The following is a 20,540-nucleotide window of genomic DNA, read 5'->3' as shown; positions in this document are numbered from 1 at the left end:
TTTTAACTCAATAAATTTCATGTTTGCATTGGTCACGAGTTTGCCCGAGACCTTGCTTCCTATTGAAGAAATATTACTGTGGTGTCACAATTAAAATAATCCCCTGACGTTGACAAGTTTTGCGCACAAACAAATGTCGCTGTGTAGTTCGAGCCTGAAAAGATAAGTGAGAGATGAAAAATGTGTATGTTGTGAGGGGGAGAGTTTCCTGCAACCACAGAAAAACAATGTTTTCCATCAAGTTTCCCCCCTTTTCCCCTTCATCAGACCACCAGTGAGTCTAGGACAGATTATCCGACATTTTTTGTGTAAACCTGATTCACAATTTTTCCCAAAGGAAAAGAGGTACATACTTTTCAGAGAAGACTGCAAGATGTTCCTCGCATAGATTGCTGGTAAAACTATAAAGATGAGAATAAAACTGGAGGATTTCTGATAAAAGTATCTGAATGTTTTATGCTACTTGTTCAGGGAAAACAATGTCAGGGTAATTCATATAAAAGAGTCTCACGGTTGTTGTGTCGGCTGTACATTATTTATTGTATCACTCTATTCCCCATATTGCTAATAATTCTTCACTGACACTATGCTTGTTTATTGAATTATTCACTATAATAATTTCCAAGATTTAGATTAGTAGAGGTGGCTTCTTACAAGAGAGTAGTAATGATTTATGATGATGTTGGGTCTGGTACCAGTATTAGGCTATGTTCGCAAATTTTGAGACTATGCGGGAAAAAAAAAAAAAAGTCTGACGTAAGGGTGTAAAGTGCCCATAATGTTATAATAGCCCAACAGTGGCCAAAGGAATACACTATTAGGCTATGTGCCCACGATGCAGAAATGCTGCATATTTTTTACGCGTCTCCCTGGCAGGAAAAACGCATGCGGTTTTTACATGCGTTTTTCCTGCCAGGTAGAAGCGTTTGTGAAGCGTCTTTGCATGCATTTCTGCATGCGGGTTATCAAGCGCTTTCCCAAGAGATTTCAGCATCACTTGGAAAAGTGCTTGACAACTTGTTCACACTATATAAATCCATGCAACCGGCATATATAGTGTGACCAAGTTAGTTAAAAAAAAAAGAATAAGAATGGTGAAAAATAAAAAAAAAAAAGTTTATACTCCCCTTCCGATGTCCTCCCAGTGTTTTGTCTGCTCCGTCCAGTGTCTTGCACTTCTCACGGTGGAGTGAAGGACCTGCGGTGACGTCATTGAGCCATGCGATGGGTCACATGACTCAGTGACGTTGTGAAGGACCTGACATGACAACGCGAACATAGCAAGACACTGGACGGAGCACACAAAACACCAGGAGGACATCGGAAGGCAAGTATAAAATTTTTTATTTTAAATTCTTTTTTTTTTACAGTTTCTATGGTACCCAGGTCTGGATGAGAGTCTTCTCTCCTCCAGACTTGTGTACCATCCGCACATTGAAATGCATATAATCCGTGAGTACAAATGTACTGAAACGGATTATATGCGTCTCAATGCAAGTCAATGGCGGCGATTACGCTGCGCTTCCGCAAAATTAATGGACATGCTGCGGATTTTTAAGCGCAGCATAAACACTGCAGAAAAAAACACAGCATGGGCATTGAAAGTGCGGCTTGTCATTGGGGACCATGGGGTGCGGATTACCAAGCGTTTTTGAAGCGTTTATGCTGTGGAAATTCCGCAGCATAAACGCTTGAAAAACGCATCGTGGGCACACAGCCTTAGACTGTCAGTGTCGTATGTTAGTATGCTACCGGGGAAAAAAAAAATAAAGAAAAAAATACAGAAGAGTGCGGTATACAACGATAACAGTATCCAGAAAAAAACAAGAAAATCACAAGAAAATATATATATTTTTTACTATGGGAGACTAAAGGCCACCATACGTCATCTGTCAGAGGTATCTATTTAACAAATACCTCATATCTGTAGAAAATGGACCATGCCGGGATCACAATCACCGGTCCGACCGGCAGATCTCCTGACCTGAGCTAGATGTCTCATGTATAGCTATGAAGACGTTAGCTCAGGTCAGGAGACCTCAAAGTAGTTCTGAGCATTTTCAGAGTTTCTTAACATGTAAATTCGGACTTAAAAAGAATCCAATAACTTGAGGTTATCAGAGTGTCAGACAAATACTAAATTCTTGATGTCATGCGTCTGGGTTCGAACCCTTGAGCCTGTGCTTTGTGGTTGGCTTCTCTGTCTGCCGAACCACAGCAGATATACTTTTTCTCCAGGTGTTTAGTTTCTGTTATCCTTGCGTCAGTCTTTTTAGGGTCGCAGGTGTTTTCATTTACTCATTTGTCTGCCATATCACCTTTCGGGTGCAGCTTTATATACTTTCCCCCTGCTGGTAATTCCCGCTGGTGATAGTCTCATTTTCATGTCCAGCCATACTGCTGTAGTTTAAGCCAGTAAGTGAAAGACTAGTTAGAGTTTATTTCTCTGCTGTTTATTTTCTTTATCCTGCACCTATCTCTGTTTCTTTTTAGAAAGTAGGTGGCATATTCTCTTACAGCATGTACTTAATCCTTTATTTTGTATTTTGTGGTTTGTGTTACTCACTCTGAGATCTTTCTATTTCAGCACACTTTCCCTTCTGTAGGTAATTTGCATTCTACTCTGCCCTCCGGTTCTTTAGGAGGTATGTGAAGTGCTCAACGGCCTTTCAAAACAGCAGAGGTCTGAGTTTCCATTGTCTAGTCTGTGGTTAGGGCTATCTCTGCTCACACAGGAACCACTAGGGACTGTGCGGGTCAGGATCTCTAGTCTGTACAGGTACAGTTTTTAGCACGTTACCCATTTTTTCAAGTGAGTTGCTACAAAAGCTTATCAGTTGGGTTTGTAAAGATGATACCAGACGGCACACCTGAAGCGCATGACCAAGCTACACTGATATGCGGTGTCACACATTGAGATGATTTAGCTACAAATAAGGATTTGTTCACACGCTACATTTTTACTGCTAAAAACAAACAAAAAAAAGGCAGCTTTTTACCGTACCAGCAAAGTGAATGAGATTTCTTAAAGTCTCATCCACATGCTGTTTATTTTATTTTTGTAAATTTGATGCAGTTTCATATCAATAGCATATAAATTCTTTCAGTTATTTTTTGCAGTTTTTCACCCCTTCAAATGAATGGGAATAAGACGCATAAAAAGAAACGCAACCAAAAACACTTTGATTAACTACAGTATTACTTGGTCTACAGTGCAATAAGGCCTCATTCAGACGTTCATTTTTCATATACCTGCTGTATTTGTGGTATTCGTGGATAGAACATGTACCCATTATAATTTACGGAGCTGTTCACATGTTCATGTTTTCTTTAGGGGACTGTGCAAAAAACACACAGCCATGTGCATTTTTTACTGGCATCATGGAAGAAAAATGCTGATGCAAGTCTATGGTCCGGTGAAAAATTACAGAGAGCACATGGATGGCATCAAAGTGCAGTCTATGCGATTAACATTGTTATGTAGAAGATGAGCTTTATAATTTATTTAATTTATCCCTACGTGATTTATTTATCCCAACGTGAAAATCACTGATGGATGATGGCGGACACACGGACCAAATGCTGATGACATTCGCATCTAAAACGCTGATGACACTCGGACCATTTGATTGCGGACGTGAAAAATCACTGTTGTCTGAATGACGCTCAAGTGAAACAAGCTTCCTATTTCAAGGTCAATATGCTGCTGCCGCTGCTGCCTGCCCGCACAGCTGTATTATTCAGGACTCCAGGAACAACAGTTCCTAAATTATTAACTCTCCCTCCCACCTGATTCTAAGCAATTCTAGATCCTCTTATTGCAGTGTGATTCTGTCTCCTTTCCCAAGGTTACTTGTTTAGACCACCTTGTACATGTGAAGAAAATGACATTGTTACAGTGAAGGCAATGTAATAATGTCACCTACAAAAGGATGTGCACGTGGCTGACACAGCTGCTGACCTACACTGCTTTCATGACAAAAGCTAAGGGCACCCGGAAACCTCGCTTCACAATTGCAATTCTCTAAATTAGTAAATGTACTTTACATCGGGTGAGCATACATATTAACAAAATTAAAATCACAGGAACATGAACAGTGAACTGTAAAAATATCTATTTAGCATCATGAGAAAAAAAAAAAAAAAAAAACTCTTCTAGGTACAATAAAGGCCCCATGGGTCCGATTCATCATTTGCGTTTAAAAAAAATAAATCCAGTCCCTTTTCTTTTTGACCTCTGGCTTTCGCTGACGTTTTTAGCACCAAATCAACCAATATGGCGAGCACGATGCACACGTTTCTCACAAAGCACAATATTGTGCTTTTCTTTGCCTTGAACAATTTTTGGGACTTTTTAGTGCAAAATTTAAAGTCGTGAACCATGGGGAAAAAACGCGTACATAAAATCACTCTAGGGGGAGGGGTGGACTGGAGTAACGTTGCGCTAAATTTTATGACTTTTTAAAAAAAATTAAAAAAAAGAGTCGAAATTTCATGAATCGGACTAAAGATATATGGAAAAAGCCACATTGACCTAAAAATTAGAAAATTAACTAAACCACAAAAGACAACTTGAAAAAAAAGGTGCAAATCGTTTGCAGAATGTGTCACAAAGTCATAAATAAAGGTACCGTATTTACGCCAATAAACTGGCGGAAATGCAATGATGAATCGGGCCCCATGTGTCCACAGCATCTTCCTTAATGAGAATCTGTCACCAAGTTAAAAGTAACCAGATTTTGCTCTTATTTTATTTCCGCTGCTTCCCTGATTATTATATTATGATTACAAATATTTAAACCTGCCAAATGGTTTCAGATATCCGGGCCTTTTTATTTAGAGCTCATTTACCCTCATTTAGAGCTCATTACCCTGTGAGCCAAACCCAAAGGGGTTTGACTCACAGGGTAATGATGCAAAGAAGCCTAAAGCCTGAATACAGATTATACCTGCGAATTAAAAATTTTGAAAAATAAGTCTTGGTGGAGAAAGAAGCAGATTTCTCTGATCAGATATATTACAAGGTTTCTTATTTTCATGTGTGCTATTGATTTTTGCAATAAAAATGTAAAGGATGGTCATTCTTTAAGCTCCACCCTTGGCTAAGCCCCTGCCCTTCGGCTATTCTCAAGCCAAATAAAATGGAACAGCTCAACAGAAAATCTGTGATCGCTGCAGGATATCAACAGGATTGTTTGTTTTAAGAACATGAAGAAAGTCTTGTAAACTGAAAATACTGGGCCAATCTATTTCCCATTTACCTTTCATCATTCAATTGCAAGTTTAATAAGAGGGGCTGATCTGGCAAAGTTTTAGATAGTCGGTAGTTTTTTTTCTATAGTCAGACTTGAATGGAACCTATAGCTGCAGATACGGCAGCTTTTCTCAAGCCTGACTCGTAAGTAGAGATGGGTGAACCTGAACAGTTTTGATTGGCGTACATACCGGATAGTCACTGTTTGGGCCTGAACGCCGATTTGGAGTAAGGAAAGAGAGAGAGAGAAGAGAAAGGAGAGAGAAGAGTGAGAAAAAGAAAGAAAGACAAAAAAAAGACAAAAAGGAGAGAGCAAAAGAGAAGAAAAAAGAAAAAGAGAAATAGAGAAAAAGAGAGCAAGAGAGAGAGAGAAAAAAAGAGAGAATTTTGTTTTTTCATTTACAAGTTCGGGTCTCCATTATTTTCAATTGGGTTTGGGTGTAAGTTAGGGTACTGTTCTGGTACCAAAACCAAAAAACTTTCTCAAAAATTTGGGTCAGGTACCAGAACTCGAACTTTGATCGGTCCGCCCATCCCTACTCGTAAGGATTAGTTGACCCAAAATAAAAAGTGGGAGTCCTGGAGAGATCAATATATCTCTATTTATGCATATGCAGAAGGTATAAGCTAGGCTTTTCTTCTTGGGGGCAATAATACAGTTTTCTGCCCTAGCATGTATCCAAGAGACAGTATTCTATAGACAACGCAATATCGTGCCTTCTTTTACTATGCATCACAGAAATGGTCATTAAAAGGTCACATTTCTGAAGATTACGTTGTGATTAATGATAAGAAAAGGAAGCAATTCTTACTGCACCACACTCCGTCAGTGATACACAATGGCAAGGAATTAGTAAGATTGCATTATTCAACACAATTCCCGGCAGCCTGCCTGCACTCTACCTTGCATCTGTTGTCTGTCTAATTACTATTCAGACGGGAATTTGTTAAATGCAGTACCTATGTTCCCGAGCACCAAGGGAATCGGCTTCTGGCTATAGTGACGCAATTGGCAGAGTCTAACAAACATTAAGATGAGATTAAGAACCTGACAAGGAAAGCAACCAATGTAAAAATAGACAAAGTCATGAAAAGCAGCATGAAGGTGCAGCTATACATAGTAAAGCTCCATTTCCCTCCATAGTATATTACCTGTTGATTCTCTGTACATTTGGAATATTCTGCAAAACGAATTAACTCTTTTGTGGGGAATCGATGTAAATACTTTTATGCCCAAAATGACAAAAGTGAAACCTTTATTGGCTAACCAGAATATAAATGCAAGCTTTCAGAGCACAAAGGCTCCTTCAGGCAGGTTTACAAATGCTTGCATATATATATATATATATATATATATATATATATATATATATATATATATATATATATATATATATATATATATATATATATATATTTATTGTTTCTGGTTAGCCAATAAAGGTATCACTCTGAGAATACTTTTGTCATTTTGGGCATAAAAGTATTCACATAGATTTTTCTGGCTAACACGGTACCACAATATAACTTTGTATTGTACATGGTGGGAAATCGATGAATTCTACCCATCACAAATTAACTTAAAACAGTCCCGTTCCACTATGGAAAAGGAGCCCATACACATTAGGGTGCTTTCACACTGCATTATTCGCCATGTTTATTGGTCCCGTCGGGGCTTTCTACCGGATCCCCCACAAAACAGGTTTCAGGCGTATACGCCGACAGGGCCATTGATTGTTATGGTGCAGATGGAAACACCATGTGCTCTGTCGTGCATCATTTTCAGGCGTATATGACGACTAGAGACGGACACCCAGACGTATTAGACGCCCAAAAATGATGAACGCAGTGTGAAAACACCCTTAAACAAAAGTTGATGTAAACCGTACAGAACGTTCCCTGAATTGTTCAACTAATTGTTAACTCACCATCATTATCTGGAAAGAAGTTGGCCATGTTAGAAATGTTTGTCTGATCTGCTTGAGTCACAAGGCTGAAAAAACATTGATGCATGGTAGATTAAAATGAACCAAAACGTGTCAATTTTGGTGTGATTAGCTGACCATCTACTGTGTGTGGAAGCCACTTGATAGATGATATTAAAAGGGAACCTGTTACCAGGTTTTTGCTAATCCATCCCAGAGCAGCAAATTGAAGGGACAAAGATTTTGATAAAATCATAGTTTTCTATGCTGCAGATCTAGCAGTTCTCTGAATGCTGAGCTCTCTATAACCCTACCCACAACACTGAATGTCAGCTTTCTGTGTACACTGTGCATAGGCAGAAAGCACAGTGGCTCAGTGGTTAGCACTGCAGCCTTGAGGCACTGGGGTCCTGGGTTCAAATCCCACCAAGGACAACATCTGCAAGGAGTTTGTATGTTCTCCCCGTGTTTGCGTGGGTTTCCTCCCACACTTCAAAGACATACTGACAGGGAATGTAGATTGTGAGCCCCAATGGGGACAGTGCCCATAAGGTCTGTAAATTGTCTGAATTGTAAAGCGCTGCGGAATATCTTGGCGCTATATAAATAAAAAGATTATCAGATTATTATTATTTATTAAAGCTGCTAATGAGTGGAGGGGCGGGGCTGGACTACATGGCAGTAAGTTCACTAGTCCTCTAGTGATAAAATCATAGTTTTATCAGCAACAGATTATCAAAACTATAGCAAGCAGCCCAGTAAGTGACACATCGCTGGAATCAAAGTCTCTACATTATGCTGCTCGCAGATTAGGTGGCAAAAACCTGGTGACAGATTTCCTTTAAGGAGATAGGCATCAGGCAGTTTTTTTCCCCGGATCCATTTGTTCTGCATGCACTTAAGCCGCTGCCGGTTGAGTCTGCCAAGTGCTTACGCCGCTCTCCTCATACAGGATACATGGGCTCTCAGCCGACAACTATCTAAAGGTATATTGGCTCCTTTACCTGAGCAAATGTTCCATGAAATATCATTGGTCTTCTATTACAAACGTTTTGCAAATTCAGCAGCAGTCACCCACCGAGTGTAACTGAACATGTACGGCCACTTTGAACAACCGGAACAGCCAACATCATCTAAAATGTGCAAGACTACGAGGGCAACCAGTCACCAGACGGACATTCGTTCAATCAACTAACTTATATCTAATGTGTAAGACCACCTTCAAAAACATGGCCTGACCTGCTGACTCATTATGGTGGCGGCGCTCCGTTACTACACATTATTTTGGATGATAGATGACTGGAATGAGAAATCTGTTATTTTGCAGAAATTTTTCTTTTGGCCAAAAGGGACCAATGTTCCAATAATTAAAGGGAATTGATCAGCAGGTTTTTGCTATGCAACCTGAGGGCACCACAATGTAGGAGCAAAGACCCGGATTCCAGTGATGTGTCGCTCTGCTAGATCTGCAGCAGAGAAAACTGTGATTCTATCATGTGCTGCACTCAGTAAACTAAGTGATACATCGCTGGAATCAGCATCTCTGTCACTACCTCATGGTGCAGTCAGAAAAACCTGCTGAATGATTCCCTTTAAGGAGACTTATTTTTGCATTGAAGCCACTTAATATTTGAAGCTTATCACACTCAACTTACCAAAGAGATTGTCGTGCACTTGATACTAATTGGTTCCTTTTCAAAAGGTTAAAAGTAAAAAGAATATTAAAACCAAAAATATTTTTTCTAAATTAGATTAGAGAACAACAAACCTGGAAAATGATACATTCTCTAAAAATTCTGTATTGCAATCTTTTTTTGGGTGTAACAGTATGTGGAATAAATGCGTTACTGTAGGGAATTTAAGATTACTGAGCGCTGGACTTTTCCTGTCGGAGGTCAAAAGCTAAAAAGACATTATACTGACACCGAATAACCATGATGGTGCCCCTCGTTAATCTGGTGATACCCCCAATGGAGGAAGCAGTAAATTACAAAGCAGAATGATGAAGGCACAGGCAGCAATGCTCTTATGATATTCTCTGTCTGAGGCTTTATCCTGCAACCTAAAAAATGAAAAAGCAAGAACTTCCTAAGAGAGATTAGCGAGAAAAAAACATAATGGCTAGATTGGATATTGAAAGATAATATCCAGTTTTATTTAATAAGACAGAGGAGGGGCATTTATTGGATCCTGACCATTGGTAAAGTGAAATGAAGTTTAAAAAGAAAATTATAATATAATATGCAAGATATTTGGAAACATTTCCAAGGTAGTGAGAATAAGAAAAGGGTTTCCACATCAAATAAAATCAAACCAATCGCTTGGTATGAAATCAAAACAAGCACCCTTATGGCTGGCTTACAAAGTATTATCTTAAAAGGGGTTGTCCATGACTATTTTATTTTTTACCATGGGCCTAAAAACTAACAGGCAGGTAATTGCGAACAGAGGCAATTACCTGCCTGTCCTACCCCAATGCTGGCTCAGAGTGGTCACTGACCGCTCCTGCTGGCGATTCAGCTGCTCTACATCAACAGAGCAGCTTTTCTTCCTGGCTGCTCTGTCAACAGGATGTGACGGCTGACGCCAAACTGATCGAACATCTGCTCCCCGCAATTTGGCAGCAGGGATCTGGCTGTTAATCAGCATGATGATGGCAGTCAGGCCCCGACAACAGAGCAAAGCGGAAGAGAAGCTCTGCTCTGTTGACGTGACATCAGCGGAAGCCACTGAACTGCCGGCAGGATTGGCCAGTGACCGCTGTGTGCAGTCAGGGATCAGCGTTGGGCACAACTACCTGCCTGTTCAATTTTTTGACTATGGGCTTAAAAACTAATAGTCCTGGATAATTCCTTTACATTTACCCAATGCCGGTATCCACACTATCGTTACAATTGCCTCCATAGTTTACTTAGAAAAGAGGTTCTGGAAAAAAAAACACAGAAGAGTAGGAAGGAAAATATCTTAGGAAATCATCACACGGCGGCCTTTGTTTCTTGCCAGAGATGGCTACTCAGACTTAATGATGCCATGAACTGACTGATGTGCTGGGAATGTTTGCGCTGCCTCCTGGGGACAAATAATTAAATTCAAATTGAATTTTAATTTTACATCATTAGCCTCAGATTTTTTAAGTCCCATCATCTTGTGAATGTAATTTTCCATCATATTCTAACCAATACCTAGTGGTAACAGCTAGTGTTTCTATGGCTCCACATGCAGATACACAATGTCATCATTATTGATATGCGGTGGATTAACCAGAGAAATGCACCTCATACAAAGCAAAACAATAATAAAAAAAACAGTGGTATAAAAAAGGGTTCTGCCAACAAGACTGCAATGGAGTAAAGAGCCCAGCTACAGTAGGTCATGTGCAGGGCAGAAGTCGTCACATGAACATGTTATGGTCTCATCCTTTTTTTAATTCATTAACATTTTTAACCCCTTTAAAAAGGTGTGGTCAGATACCTATAATGCCCTTTATAAATATCTATCTTTATACCCCAAGTACTTTTGTCATTTGCCTTTTCATAAAATACAATACATTTCTCCAATGTGTTTTTTTTACTTCACTTCCTTTGAGAAGAGTCTCAAAAGGGGCATCACGGGTGCTGGGGCTGCACTTCCTTCCCTGCAGCATCAATCACCCCTCCTGGGACAGTACATCATCAGGGGGCAGTGCTGCAGTCACTTACCACAGTTTCTTTCATCGCCGTCCTCTGAAGAGGTCTTGAATCCATCCATAGAAGCTATGGGAGAAGTGACCGAGGAGCCAGCACTCCGCTTTTGTCCCCGCCAGATGCAGCGTCTTACTGTAAAAGGAGGTGTCATCAGGGTGTGATCACAGACGCAGTGTGAGTGACAGCAGCACTGCCCCACAGCTTCTATCACCGCCCTCAAATGAATAGTCATCAGGGGGTGGCACTGGTGACACTGACCCTGCTTCTATCATCACCCCCTGATGACGATGCTGCGGGAAAGTGAATGAAACCCAAGCCTCCTGCGACGTCCAGATTGAGAATCACGACATCAGGGTGCGGTGATAGACGCAGTGTGAGTGACAGCAGCACCGCCCCACGGCTTCTATCACCGCCCTTAAATGAATAGTCATCAGGGGGTGGCACTGGTGACACTGACCCTGCTTCTATCATCACCCCCTGATGACGATGCTGCGGGAAAGTGGATGCAACCCCAGCCTCCTGCGATGTCCAGATTGAGAATCACGTCATCAGGGTGCGGTGATAGACGCAGTGTGAGTGACAGCAGCACCGCCCCACGGCTTCCATCACCGCCCTCAAATGAATAGTCATCAGGGGACTGCACTGGTGACACTGACCCTGCTTTTATCATCACCCCCTGATAACGATGCTGCGGGAAAGTGGATGCAATCCCAGCCTCCTGGGATGTCCGGTTTGAGAATCCTCTCACAGGAAGTGAAGTAAAAAAACACATTTAGAGGTAATCTCTATAGGGAGAATGGTAGGGAACTTTATAATAAAGCAAGTTTTCAAAGTACTTAGGGTGTAAAAATAGATAACAGGACATTTTAGGTATCAGACCACCCTTTTAAGGACCCAGGAATTTCCAATTTAGGAGCTTTTGTTTTTTCCCTCTCTTACTCCAAGAGCCATAAAAGTTTAATTTTTCCAATTCATATAATCAAATGAAGGATGTGTTGTTAAATGATAACATTAATTTTCCCTTAAAATGTACTTGAAAATGGCGAAAAAAATTCTAAGTGTTGCGAAATGGCAAGAAAAAAAACCCCCACAATTCAGACATTGGCTTTTAGGCTTTGTTTTTACGGAATTCATGGTGTGGTAGAAATGACCTAGCCGCATGATTCTCCAAGTCCATATGATTAGAGCGATACCAGACGTGTCCAAGTTTTTATAAGTGGTGCAAAAAATTAGGAAATTTAACAAAAAAGTAAATAAAATTTGAGTCACCGTTTTCTGAGACCTGTAATTTTTTTTCCCATCATTAGTGCTGCTTGTTTTTTGTTCTCTGAGCCGACGCTTTGATTGTACAATTCGTACATATGACATCTTGTTCGTTTTTATTGTTTGGGGTTTTGTTTTTGTTTTTATTTCCGAAGTTTGGAGGCCAAACAATTTCCGATTTTTCCCCCCTCTTTTCGGTGTTTAATGTACGGTTTAGATAGTTTTCTATTTTGAAAGATGGAACTTTTTCTTGACACCAAATATGTTTATTTTTTAGATTTCTTTATTTGAAAAGGGGATGATTTAAACAGTTATATATTTATTTTTAATATTTTCTAAAACATTTTATTGTATTTTGTTTTTATTAAACTGCAATCATAAAAGACACCTACTAGGGATTCAAACAGTACATCATAAACCAACAGGTTGAGCAGGAGGACCAACAATTTACTAGTATAAAACAAGTACGGTATTAATAAAGAAAAAGTAATTGAGAGGGAGTGGGGGAGGGGGGTGTACTCGAATAGACCATCAGTCTGGTCCATGTGAAAAGTACTTCTGTGCACTGGCACACAGACAAATATCGGTCAGTGCGCTATCCATGGACTGCACACTGACCGTAACTACAGCTAAGAGCTCGTGAGAACGACCAATTTTCTTGTACGAGTGCTGTCCGTGGTTTTCACAGATAGCACAAGTACCTATGATATTCTATGGGGCTCTGCACATGTCCAATTTTTTTCCTCGGACCGAGTGGTCCGCGGAAAAAATATGAGACATGTTCTATTTTTATCCAGGGGATCAGATAAAAATCAAAAATGTAAGACTATAGAAACTTTTTTTTGTCTCTTTAGTGTCTGGTACCACAGTTCAGCCAAATTGTGACAAAATGGACTGGTCATTAGTTAAGGTCAGCCATGTATATATCACTTTACTATTCCAACGCTGCAGACCAGCAAAAGATTTATAGCGGAAGCCCTGGTGAAATCATCGCATGGGTTTTTACACTTTCTATGTAGAGGAGTGACCACGTCATTACGTTTAGGAAAACAAGTATTTATGGCAAGGTAAAAGTGTTTAACGGCATTGTATCCTTGAACAACATGCATCCCGGAGCAGCAGCAGGCAATACTATCCCCCCAACAGATTGCAATGATAGAAAGAAAGAAAGAGAGCAGAAAACAAAGTATATAGGGAAAAGATAGCTGAATGCTTTCTAAAAGCTGACTGTCAATGCATTTGACAGCTGGGAAGCACTTAGCATTGTTAAAGATGAGGCAAGAAAGATATCACAAAAACAATGCAAGAACAGGTCTCGTATTCATCGTGCGGGAGGGTGGGAGTAATACCATGTAAGAAAGAAAGACTGTAAAAATAGCGGCAAATCTAACCTCGGCACAGATTACAAAGTAACACAGAACTTCCAAGCTCCAATCAAGATAAGGAAAGTGTCTCCTTCAAGTAAGGTCACAGCTGGACCAAAAGATTATGGTGGCAAGACAGGGCAGGTTTTCGTATGAGAACGGCACCGACATTGCTGGTTTTCGCTAACCCTATTACCAGGTTGTGCAGAGTTGTGACCTGGTAAGCTCGTCTTTCTATACTTTAGTCTCCCTCACAGCAAGGTGTCTTTTGCTCTCTGATACGAGTCAACCTTATCTTGTCACACAATTTCAAATCTAACATACAGAAAATGGGAGAATGGGAATGACAAGTGCCGGCCTCGGGCAAGTGACTGCCCAACTAACCCCATAAGACAAAGTAATAGGATCCCGAAGCAGGAAGAGGATTTCACATTGTCTCTATATTTAGCATCTGTCATAGCGGATAGCAATCAAAAGAGACAGCATAGTCTATGTCATCTCCCCGGAACAACAGGAGAAATGCCAACTTTCTGCCAGATGAATTCAGGAAGCTTGGAGAAAAAAAATTGCTGTGAACAGAAAAATGAAAATCATTCCCTACCTACAGCACTTAGACATTCACAATCCGAGGATGGACCATCTGCAGGTCTCCTGACTCAAACTCAGCAGTCTCATCTATGCCCATGATGCCATGGAGATCGGATCAGGAGACCCGGGGTTGATCTGGACATCACAGTCTGGATTTGGGCCATGAATGTTGCACGAGTGAAACCAGCCTTAGAAGAGAGTCATTTATTTTTAACCCTTGGATTCGTATCGGATAAAGATTTAAGGAGTTTTCAACTCCACGTAATGCCGCCGAACAGATGATGTTTGAATTCTGAGCCGCTTCGGCCCACCTCGTCCTGCTTACATCCTCAGCACTATGATGTGTCATACATGACATGACTGCAGCGGCAAATCGCTGGCCGTAGAGGTGACGTTTATATTAGCGCGTCCTGATGTGTCCAGTGATCAGCTGCAGTGGTCAATAACAATGACATTTAAACGCCTTAGAGTTAAAGAAAATAGGGGGTATATTACCATAAATATGCCATACACAAGCAGATTTAAGAGGAACAAATGTATGATTTTAGGTGAGGGAGGTCAGAGCTTTGTTTCATTTTATGCACGGCTCTGAACTGCATGCTTGCCATAATAAAATAGTTTGGAGAGGTTAGAGAAAACAGATACAAAAAAAAAATAAGTCTGTCTTCAGTAACCTACACCTAGTGATGATGTCATGTAGCCATAAAATGTTACCATTTAGCTAAACAATTGCGTAAAACAGCGAGTCAGCAAAGCCACTGAATCACTGGCAGGAGCAGTCTGTGACCACTAGGTGCCGGCAGAGATCGGCGCCAGGCACAACAGGCAGATAGGTAGAAACTACCTGCCTGTTCGTTATTAGGCACACTGTAAAAAAAAAATAGTCCCGGATAAGCCCTTTAAACTAAACATGGCTACCGAACATGACTCAAAGCTGAACATGAACCTCGAAGTAAAAAAAGTTGAGAACCACTGGCTTAAGAACACATGATTTGAAGCTGTACACCGGAAAAATAGAGCGTGGACTTAAATAAATGGGGCATTAGATATCATCAGTGACAATTTGGGACTTATTTCATTTTAAAAGGAAGAAATAAATTAATACGATATGTGCTTAAATGACCATACTACCTACTATTGAGACCCTAGTCTGCACAAAACAAAAACAAATTGTCAGAAAATGGTTTTATACATACACATTATGTCCAACAATGAAAAACAGTCTATAATGTTGGGAATTTGGCAGTAAAATAAAAATAAAACAATCATCCTGGATTCTTCTAGCATTTGTTTTGGCGGCGAGAACAGATCAGTATATATGGACTATGAGAAGTAGCACGGCAGCAATATTTAGCAATGTTACAGGACCTTTGCACAGTGCGGCAATAACAAATGTTCATGGCTCCACCAGGTGCAGACTGATGTTCTCTAAATATACCGAAAATGTTATTTCTGAAAAAAATAAAAATACCCCGCTGACACATTGTCTCCGTGCAGACGTTCATGTTCTGCCAAACCACAATATATTGTTACTCTCTATTTTGTAGCCATCAAGGGATTATCCATTTCTTAAGAGAGACAAAGAATATTTCTTTTTAAAAGTCTACATTTTTAGCTCAAAAATCCCTTGGGCACATGGCAAACAATCAGGTAAATGCCAGCTTCTACCTACGCGTTGTCAGAAACGTACAAACCAAGAATTCACTCTTGTTTTCGAAAACACAATGACCAGCTGCGCAAAATAAACCTTCTCCAACCTTCCGGGTTTTAATGGAAGCCAATACGGATACAATACATGGGAACATAAAAGGAATGATACTTGGATTTACAAGAGATGTGCACCAACCTGCAGAACTTAGGAGGACACTGTAATCCGTCCCTCGCTGCACCACTTCATTTTCCGTCTCTTTCTCTGCCGCTTTGTAGCGGTCCCAGTTGGAAAGGATTTTCCTCCTAGAAAACTCAGATGATTGCTCCTCATTCTCTTGTTGTTCAGCAGCATCATTTTCTTCCTTTTCAAAGAAGAAAGAGTTACGTCAGCAGATCCACTGCCTTACGTTAACACAATACAGGTAAGGTGCCCTAATTATCTTGATCAGCAAATATATATATGCACTTACAGAATAGGCTAGTCTTTAGCTCAAGTCTTTTAGATCAGTGTTCCTCAACCTGTCCTACTGTGGTTCTCAAGCCCCCTGGGTGCGCTTTCTCCTATAGTACCTTAGTGGTGTTTTCCTTTGTGTATGGCTCTTGGTTACTTGTCATATTATGAATTCTTTGTTGACCTACAAACAGTAGAAACTACCGATTTAGTAGCTGAAATGATCTGTGACATGATTCCCAATGCCCAAACCTCCGGGTAGCAAGAATCAGAAACTTATCCTGTATTCCAAAGATATATGTTTGACTCTGAAACGCTGCAGAACTTCAGAGAAAACCATAATTGAAAGTGTGAATGTGAACTAGGTAACTAGTTCCTCCCTATATGAGTATAGAGAGAGAACAGTCAGCCTAGCTGATGTGGCAGGTGGAAATCGGTGGGGTATTGCTTCTTGGACTAGTCACCTTGTACCCAACGTGCTTTCAACAACGTTTTTATCTGAAACAGCATTTTAAGAAAACCATATACAGATGCATCTCACTAAATTAGAATATTATCAAAAAGTTAATTTATTTCAGTTCTTCAATACAAAAAGTGAAACTCCTATATTATATAGAGTCATTACAGAGCGATCTATTACAAGTGTTTATTTCTGTTAATGTTGATGATTATGGCTGAGATGTAAATGTTATTTAATGGGAGTTACCACCAGGGTGGTTGTAAATACTTTTATGCCCAAAAATGACAAAAGTATTTTCAGAGTGATACCTTTATATTGTGGTACCACAATATAATTTGGTATTGTACATCACCAGGGTGGTGAAATTGTAAAATGAAGGTGACCCATTTGTTTTTTTTTCTCAAAGTCTAAATTTAGACTTAAAGTCTGAAATGTATAATTGAGATCATCACATTATTGCCCTACGTTTAGAAGATCAGGAAAGCTTCCGTCTATGGTATAAGCTTTTCAATAACTTTTTGTTAATTGATCAGATACCTTAAGAGCCTATAGAGTAGCCATCACAGTCTTCATTCCCATCGTAGACAATAAATATATAAGCCATTAATGCAAAGTGAATATAGCCTTAGTAAAATGACCCAGGACACAGTTTCAATTTTTAAGATTGTTTTCACACAAATGAAGAGGATTTGATTTTCTACATGGCACAATTCCCCAAACTAAAACGTGCCAACCTCCACTCCTTGTCCACTCTCATTAGCCTTTACTTGATGCACACAGTTATGTGATCACGAAGCTCAATTCAGGATAAGAAAAGTGTATGACCTGACAAAAGAAAATTAAAAATTAACCTAAAAATAATAAAAAAAGGGATCTGCAGATTTATTGACTTTAAAATGCAAGTTCAATTAGAGGATTAGACTGTTGTCACAAATAGGACATGATGACTGGAGTTTTTTTTTTTTTTTTACAACAACCCTTGTAAATGTTGACAATTTTAGTAGATTTTTCTTTTGGTAGACTTTATTTTAGAAATACCATGGATAAAGTATATAAATAATTCCGCTGTGGCACTACATATTTCGGCTGTTTTCTAGCTAATGGAAGTGATGATCTAACAATTGCTGCCACCAAATTTACCAGTTAATGTCTGTCAATAAGGATCACATTTGTCCTCTTCTCTTTAATAGGGACAATCTTACCTTGCATTATCCCTTATATTTGATTTGGAAAAATAATATAGTGGGGGCTCTTCCTTTTTCCAAAATATAATTGTGGCATACTATTGGCCAGGGATAGGTACATTTTAACAATCAATATCATTCTTAAAAAATATGCTCCTAATGACACTAAAGTTAGATTTCATCTACACATTCACATTCTCTTTCCCATCCTTCTTTGCCGATATATACACTCACACAAGTAAATAAATGTACACACATCTACAGTTTTTCACGTATAGCATTTGTGCCTATGATAGTCCACGGGGCAGTTAACATGTTTGATTTTTTCCTCTAACCGAGTGATCTGCACAAAAGCATGAAGACATGTCCAATATTGATCGAGCATTGGATCAAATGCACCAATGCAAAGCTATGGAGTCGTGAAAAAATATATATATATCGGACAGCACTCAGATGCCATCTGTGTGCCGTTTGTTTTTCATAGACTGTTTTATAGAAGAAGCTGGAGAAACCAACATCGTTTTATTTTTCCCAGAAAAACTGTTGAAACTAATGGCAAAAACTGACTCTGACAAAACTCAGTAATTTTACTTTTACGCAAAAAAAAAAATTGATCTAACGTGTGATGATGCCTATTGCCTCTCCAGAGAGGAAGAGGACTTGACCTAGTGCCAACTATTGGAAGCAGCAGTTCCAATAGTTGGCACTTCAAGCATTTCAAATGGCAACTTTAGGGCTTTAAGAAACACTAAAAGAAATCAAGATTAAAAATGTGGTACTCAGTAAGGGTAATTTTTTTTCAGACCAAGCAGAGGGAAAAAAATATGGAATCACTCAATTCTGAGGAAATTATGGAATCACCCTGTAAATTTTCATTTCCAAAACTAACACCTGCATCAAATTAGATCTGCTCGTTAGTCTGCATCTAAAAAGGAGTGATCACACCTTGGAGAGCTGTTGCACCAAGTGGACTGACATGAATCATGGATCCAACACAAGAGATGTCAATTGAAACAAAGGAGAGGATTATAAAACTCTTAAAATAAGGTAAATCATCATGCAATGTTGCAAAAGATGTTGGTTGTTCACAGTCAGCTGTGTCTAAAATCTGGACCAAATACAAAAACATAGTTTTTTTGTTTTTTTTAAGGTTGAAGGAAGACTAAGTCCATCTAGTTCAACCCATAGCCTAACGTGTTGATCCAGAGGAAGGCAAAAAAAAAAACATGTGGCAAACACTAAGCTCCACATTGGGAAAAAAATTCCTTCCCGACTCCATATGACAATCAGACTAGTTCCCTGGATCAACGCCCTATCTAGTATATATAACCTGTAATATTATACTTTTCAAGAAAGGCATCCATGCCCTTCTTAAATTTTAATAGTTAATCACTCATTACATCATGCGGCAGAGAGTTCCATAGCCTCACTGCTCTTACAGTAAAGAATCCCCGTCTGTGATTATGATTAAACCTTCTTTTCTCCAGATGTAGAAGATGCCCCCTTGTCCCCGTCTCTGGCCTCAGAGTAAAAAGATCAGTAGAAAGGTCTTTGTACTGTCCCCTCATATACTTGTACATAGTAATAAGATCACCCCTAAGCCTTCGTTTTTCCACAGTAAATAACCCCAAGTGTAATAACCTGTCTTGGTATTGCAGACCCCCAGTCCTCTAATAACCTTGGTCGCTCTTCTCTGCACCCGCTCTAGTTCAGCTATGTCTTTCTTATACACCGGAGACCAGAACTGTACACAGTATTCTAAGTGTGGTCGCACTAATGACTTGTATAGAGGTAAAATTATGTTATCCTCATGAGCATCTATGCCTCTTTGAATGCATCCCATTATTTTATTTGCCTTTGCAGCAGCTGCCTGACACTGGCCACTAAACGTGAGCTTGTCGTCCACCAATACACCCAGGTCTTTTTCAGTTACAGTTTGTCCAGTGTTTTACAATTAAGCATATAATTATACATTGTATTTCCTCTGCCCAAGTGCATTACCTTACATTTATCCCCATTAAAGTTCATTTGCCATTTATCAGCCCAAGCTTCTAGTTTACATAGATCCTCCTGTAACATAAAATTGTCCTCCTCTGTATTGATTACCCTGCAGAGTTTAGTGTCATCTGCATATATTGAAATATTACTCTGTATGCCCACTACAAGGTCATTAATAAATATGTTAAAAAGAACAGGGCCCAATACTGACCCCTGTGGTACCCCACTGTTAAGTGAGACCCAGTCTGAGTGTTTTCCATTAATAACCACCCTTTGTTTCCTATCACTGAGCCAATTCTTAACCCACATACATATATTTTTCCCTATCCCCCATGGGAAGGTTGTTAAAAGGCAAACATACTGGTAGACCAAGGAAGACATCAAAGTGTCAAGACCGGAAACTTAAAGCAATATGTCTCCAAAGCAGGAAATGCACAACAAAACAAATGAGGAACGAATGGGAGGAAACTGGAGTCAATATCTGTGACCAAACTGTAAGAAACCGCCTAAAGAAAATGGGATTTACATACAGAAAAGCTAAACATAAGCCATCATTAACACCTAAAGAGAAAAAAACAAGGTTACAATGGGCTAAGGAAAACCAATCGTGGACTGTGGATGACTTGATGAAAGGCATATTCAGTGATGAATCACGAATCTGCATTGGGCAAGGTGATGATGCTGGAACTTTTGTTTGGTGCCGTTCCAATGAGATTTATA

The 20,540-nt window shown here is 39.6% G+C and overlaps 2 protein-coding genes across 3 annotated transcripts in view; one reads left to right on the top strand and one right to left on the bottom strand.

Annotated features, from left to right (window-relative positions):
• The window catches only part of CHRM5 (cholinergic receptor muscarinic 5), a 186,612-nt gene that overhangs the window by 103,816 nt on the left and 62,256 nt on the right, over positions 1-20,540 (top strand). The window lies entirely within an intron of this gene.
• The window catches only part of AVEN (apoptosis and caspase activation inhibitor), a 542,539-nt gene that overhangs the window by 476,653 nt on the left and 45,346 nt on the right, over positions 1-20,540 (bottom strand). Inside the window, exon 2 of the mRNA XM_073639004.1 lies at positions 15,924-16,089. Coding sequence (XP_073495105.1) covers positions 15,924-16,089 — 166 coding nt within the window. The remainder of the gene's footprint in view (positions 1-15,923; positions 16,090-20,540) is intronic.

This window comes from Phyllobates terribilis, unplaced genomic scaffold (genome assembly GCF_046119375.1).
Source record: "Phyllobates terribilis strain yellow unplaced genomic scaffold, ASM4611937v1 Scaffold_7__3_contigs__length_470593459, whole genome shotgun sequence".
Lineage (NCBI taxonomy): Eukaryota > Metazoa > Chordata > Amphibia > Anura > Dendrobatidae > Phyllobates > Phyllobates terribilis.
Note: the sequence above shows the minus strand (reverse complement) of the source record. Positions and strands in the feature narration are given on the sequence as shown.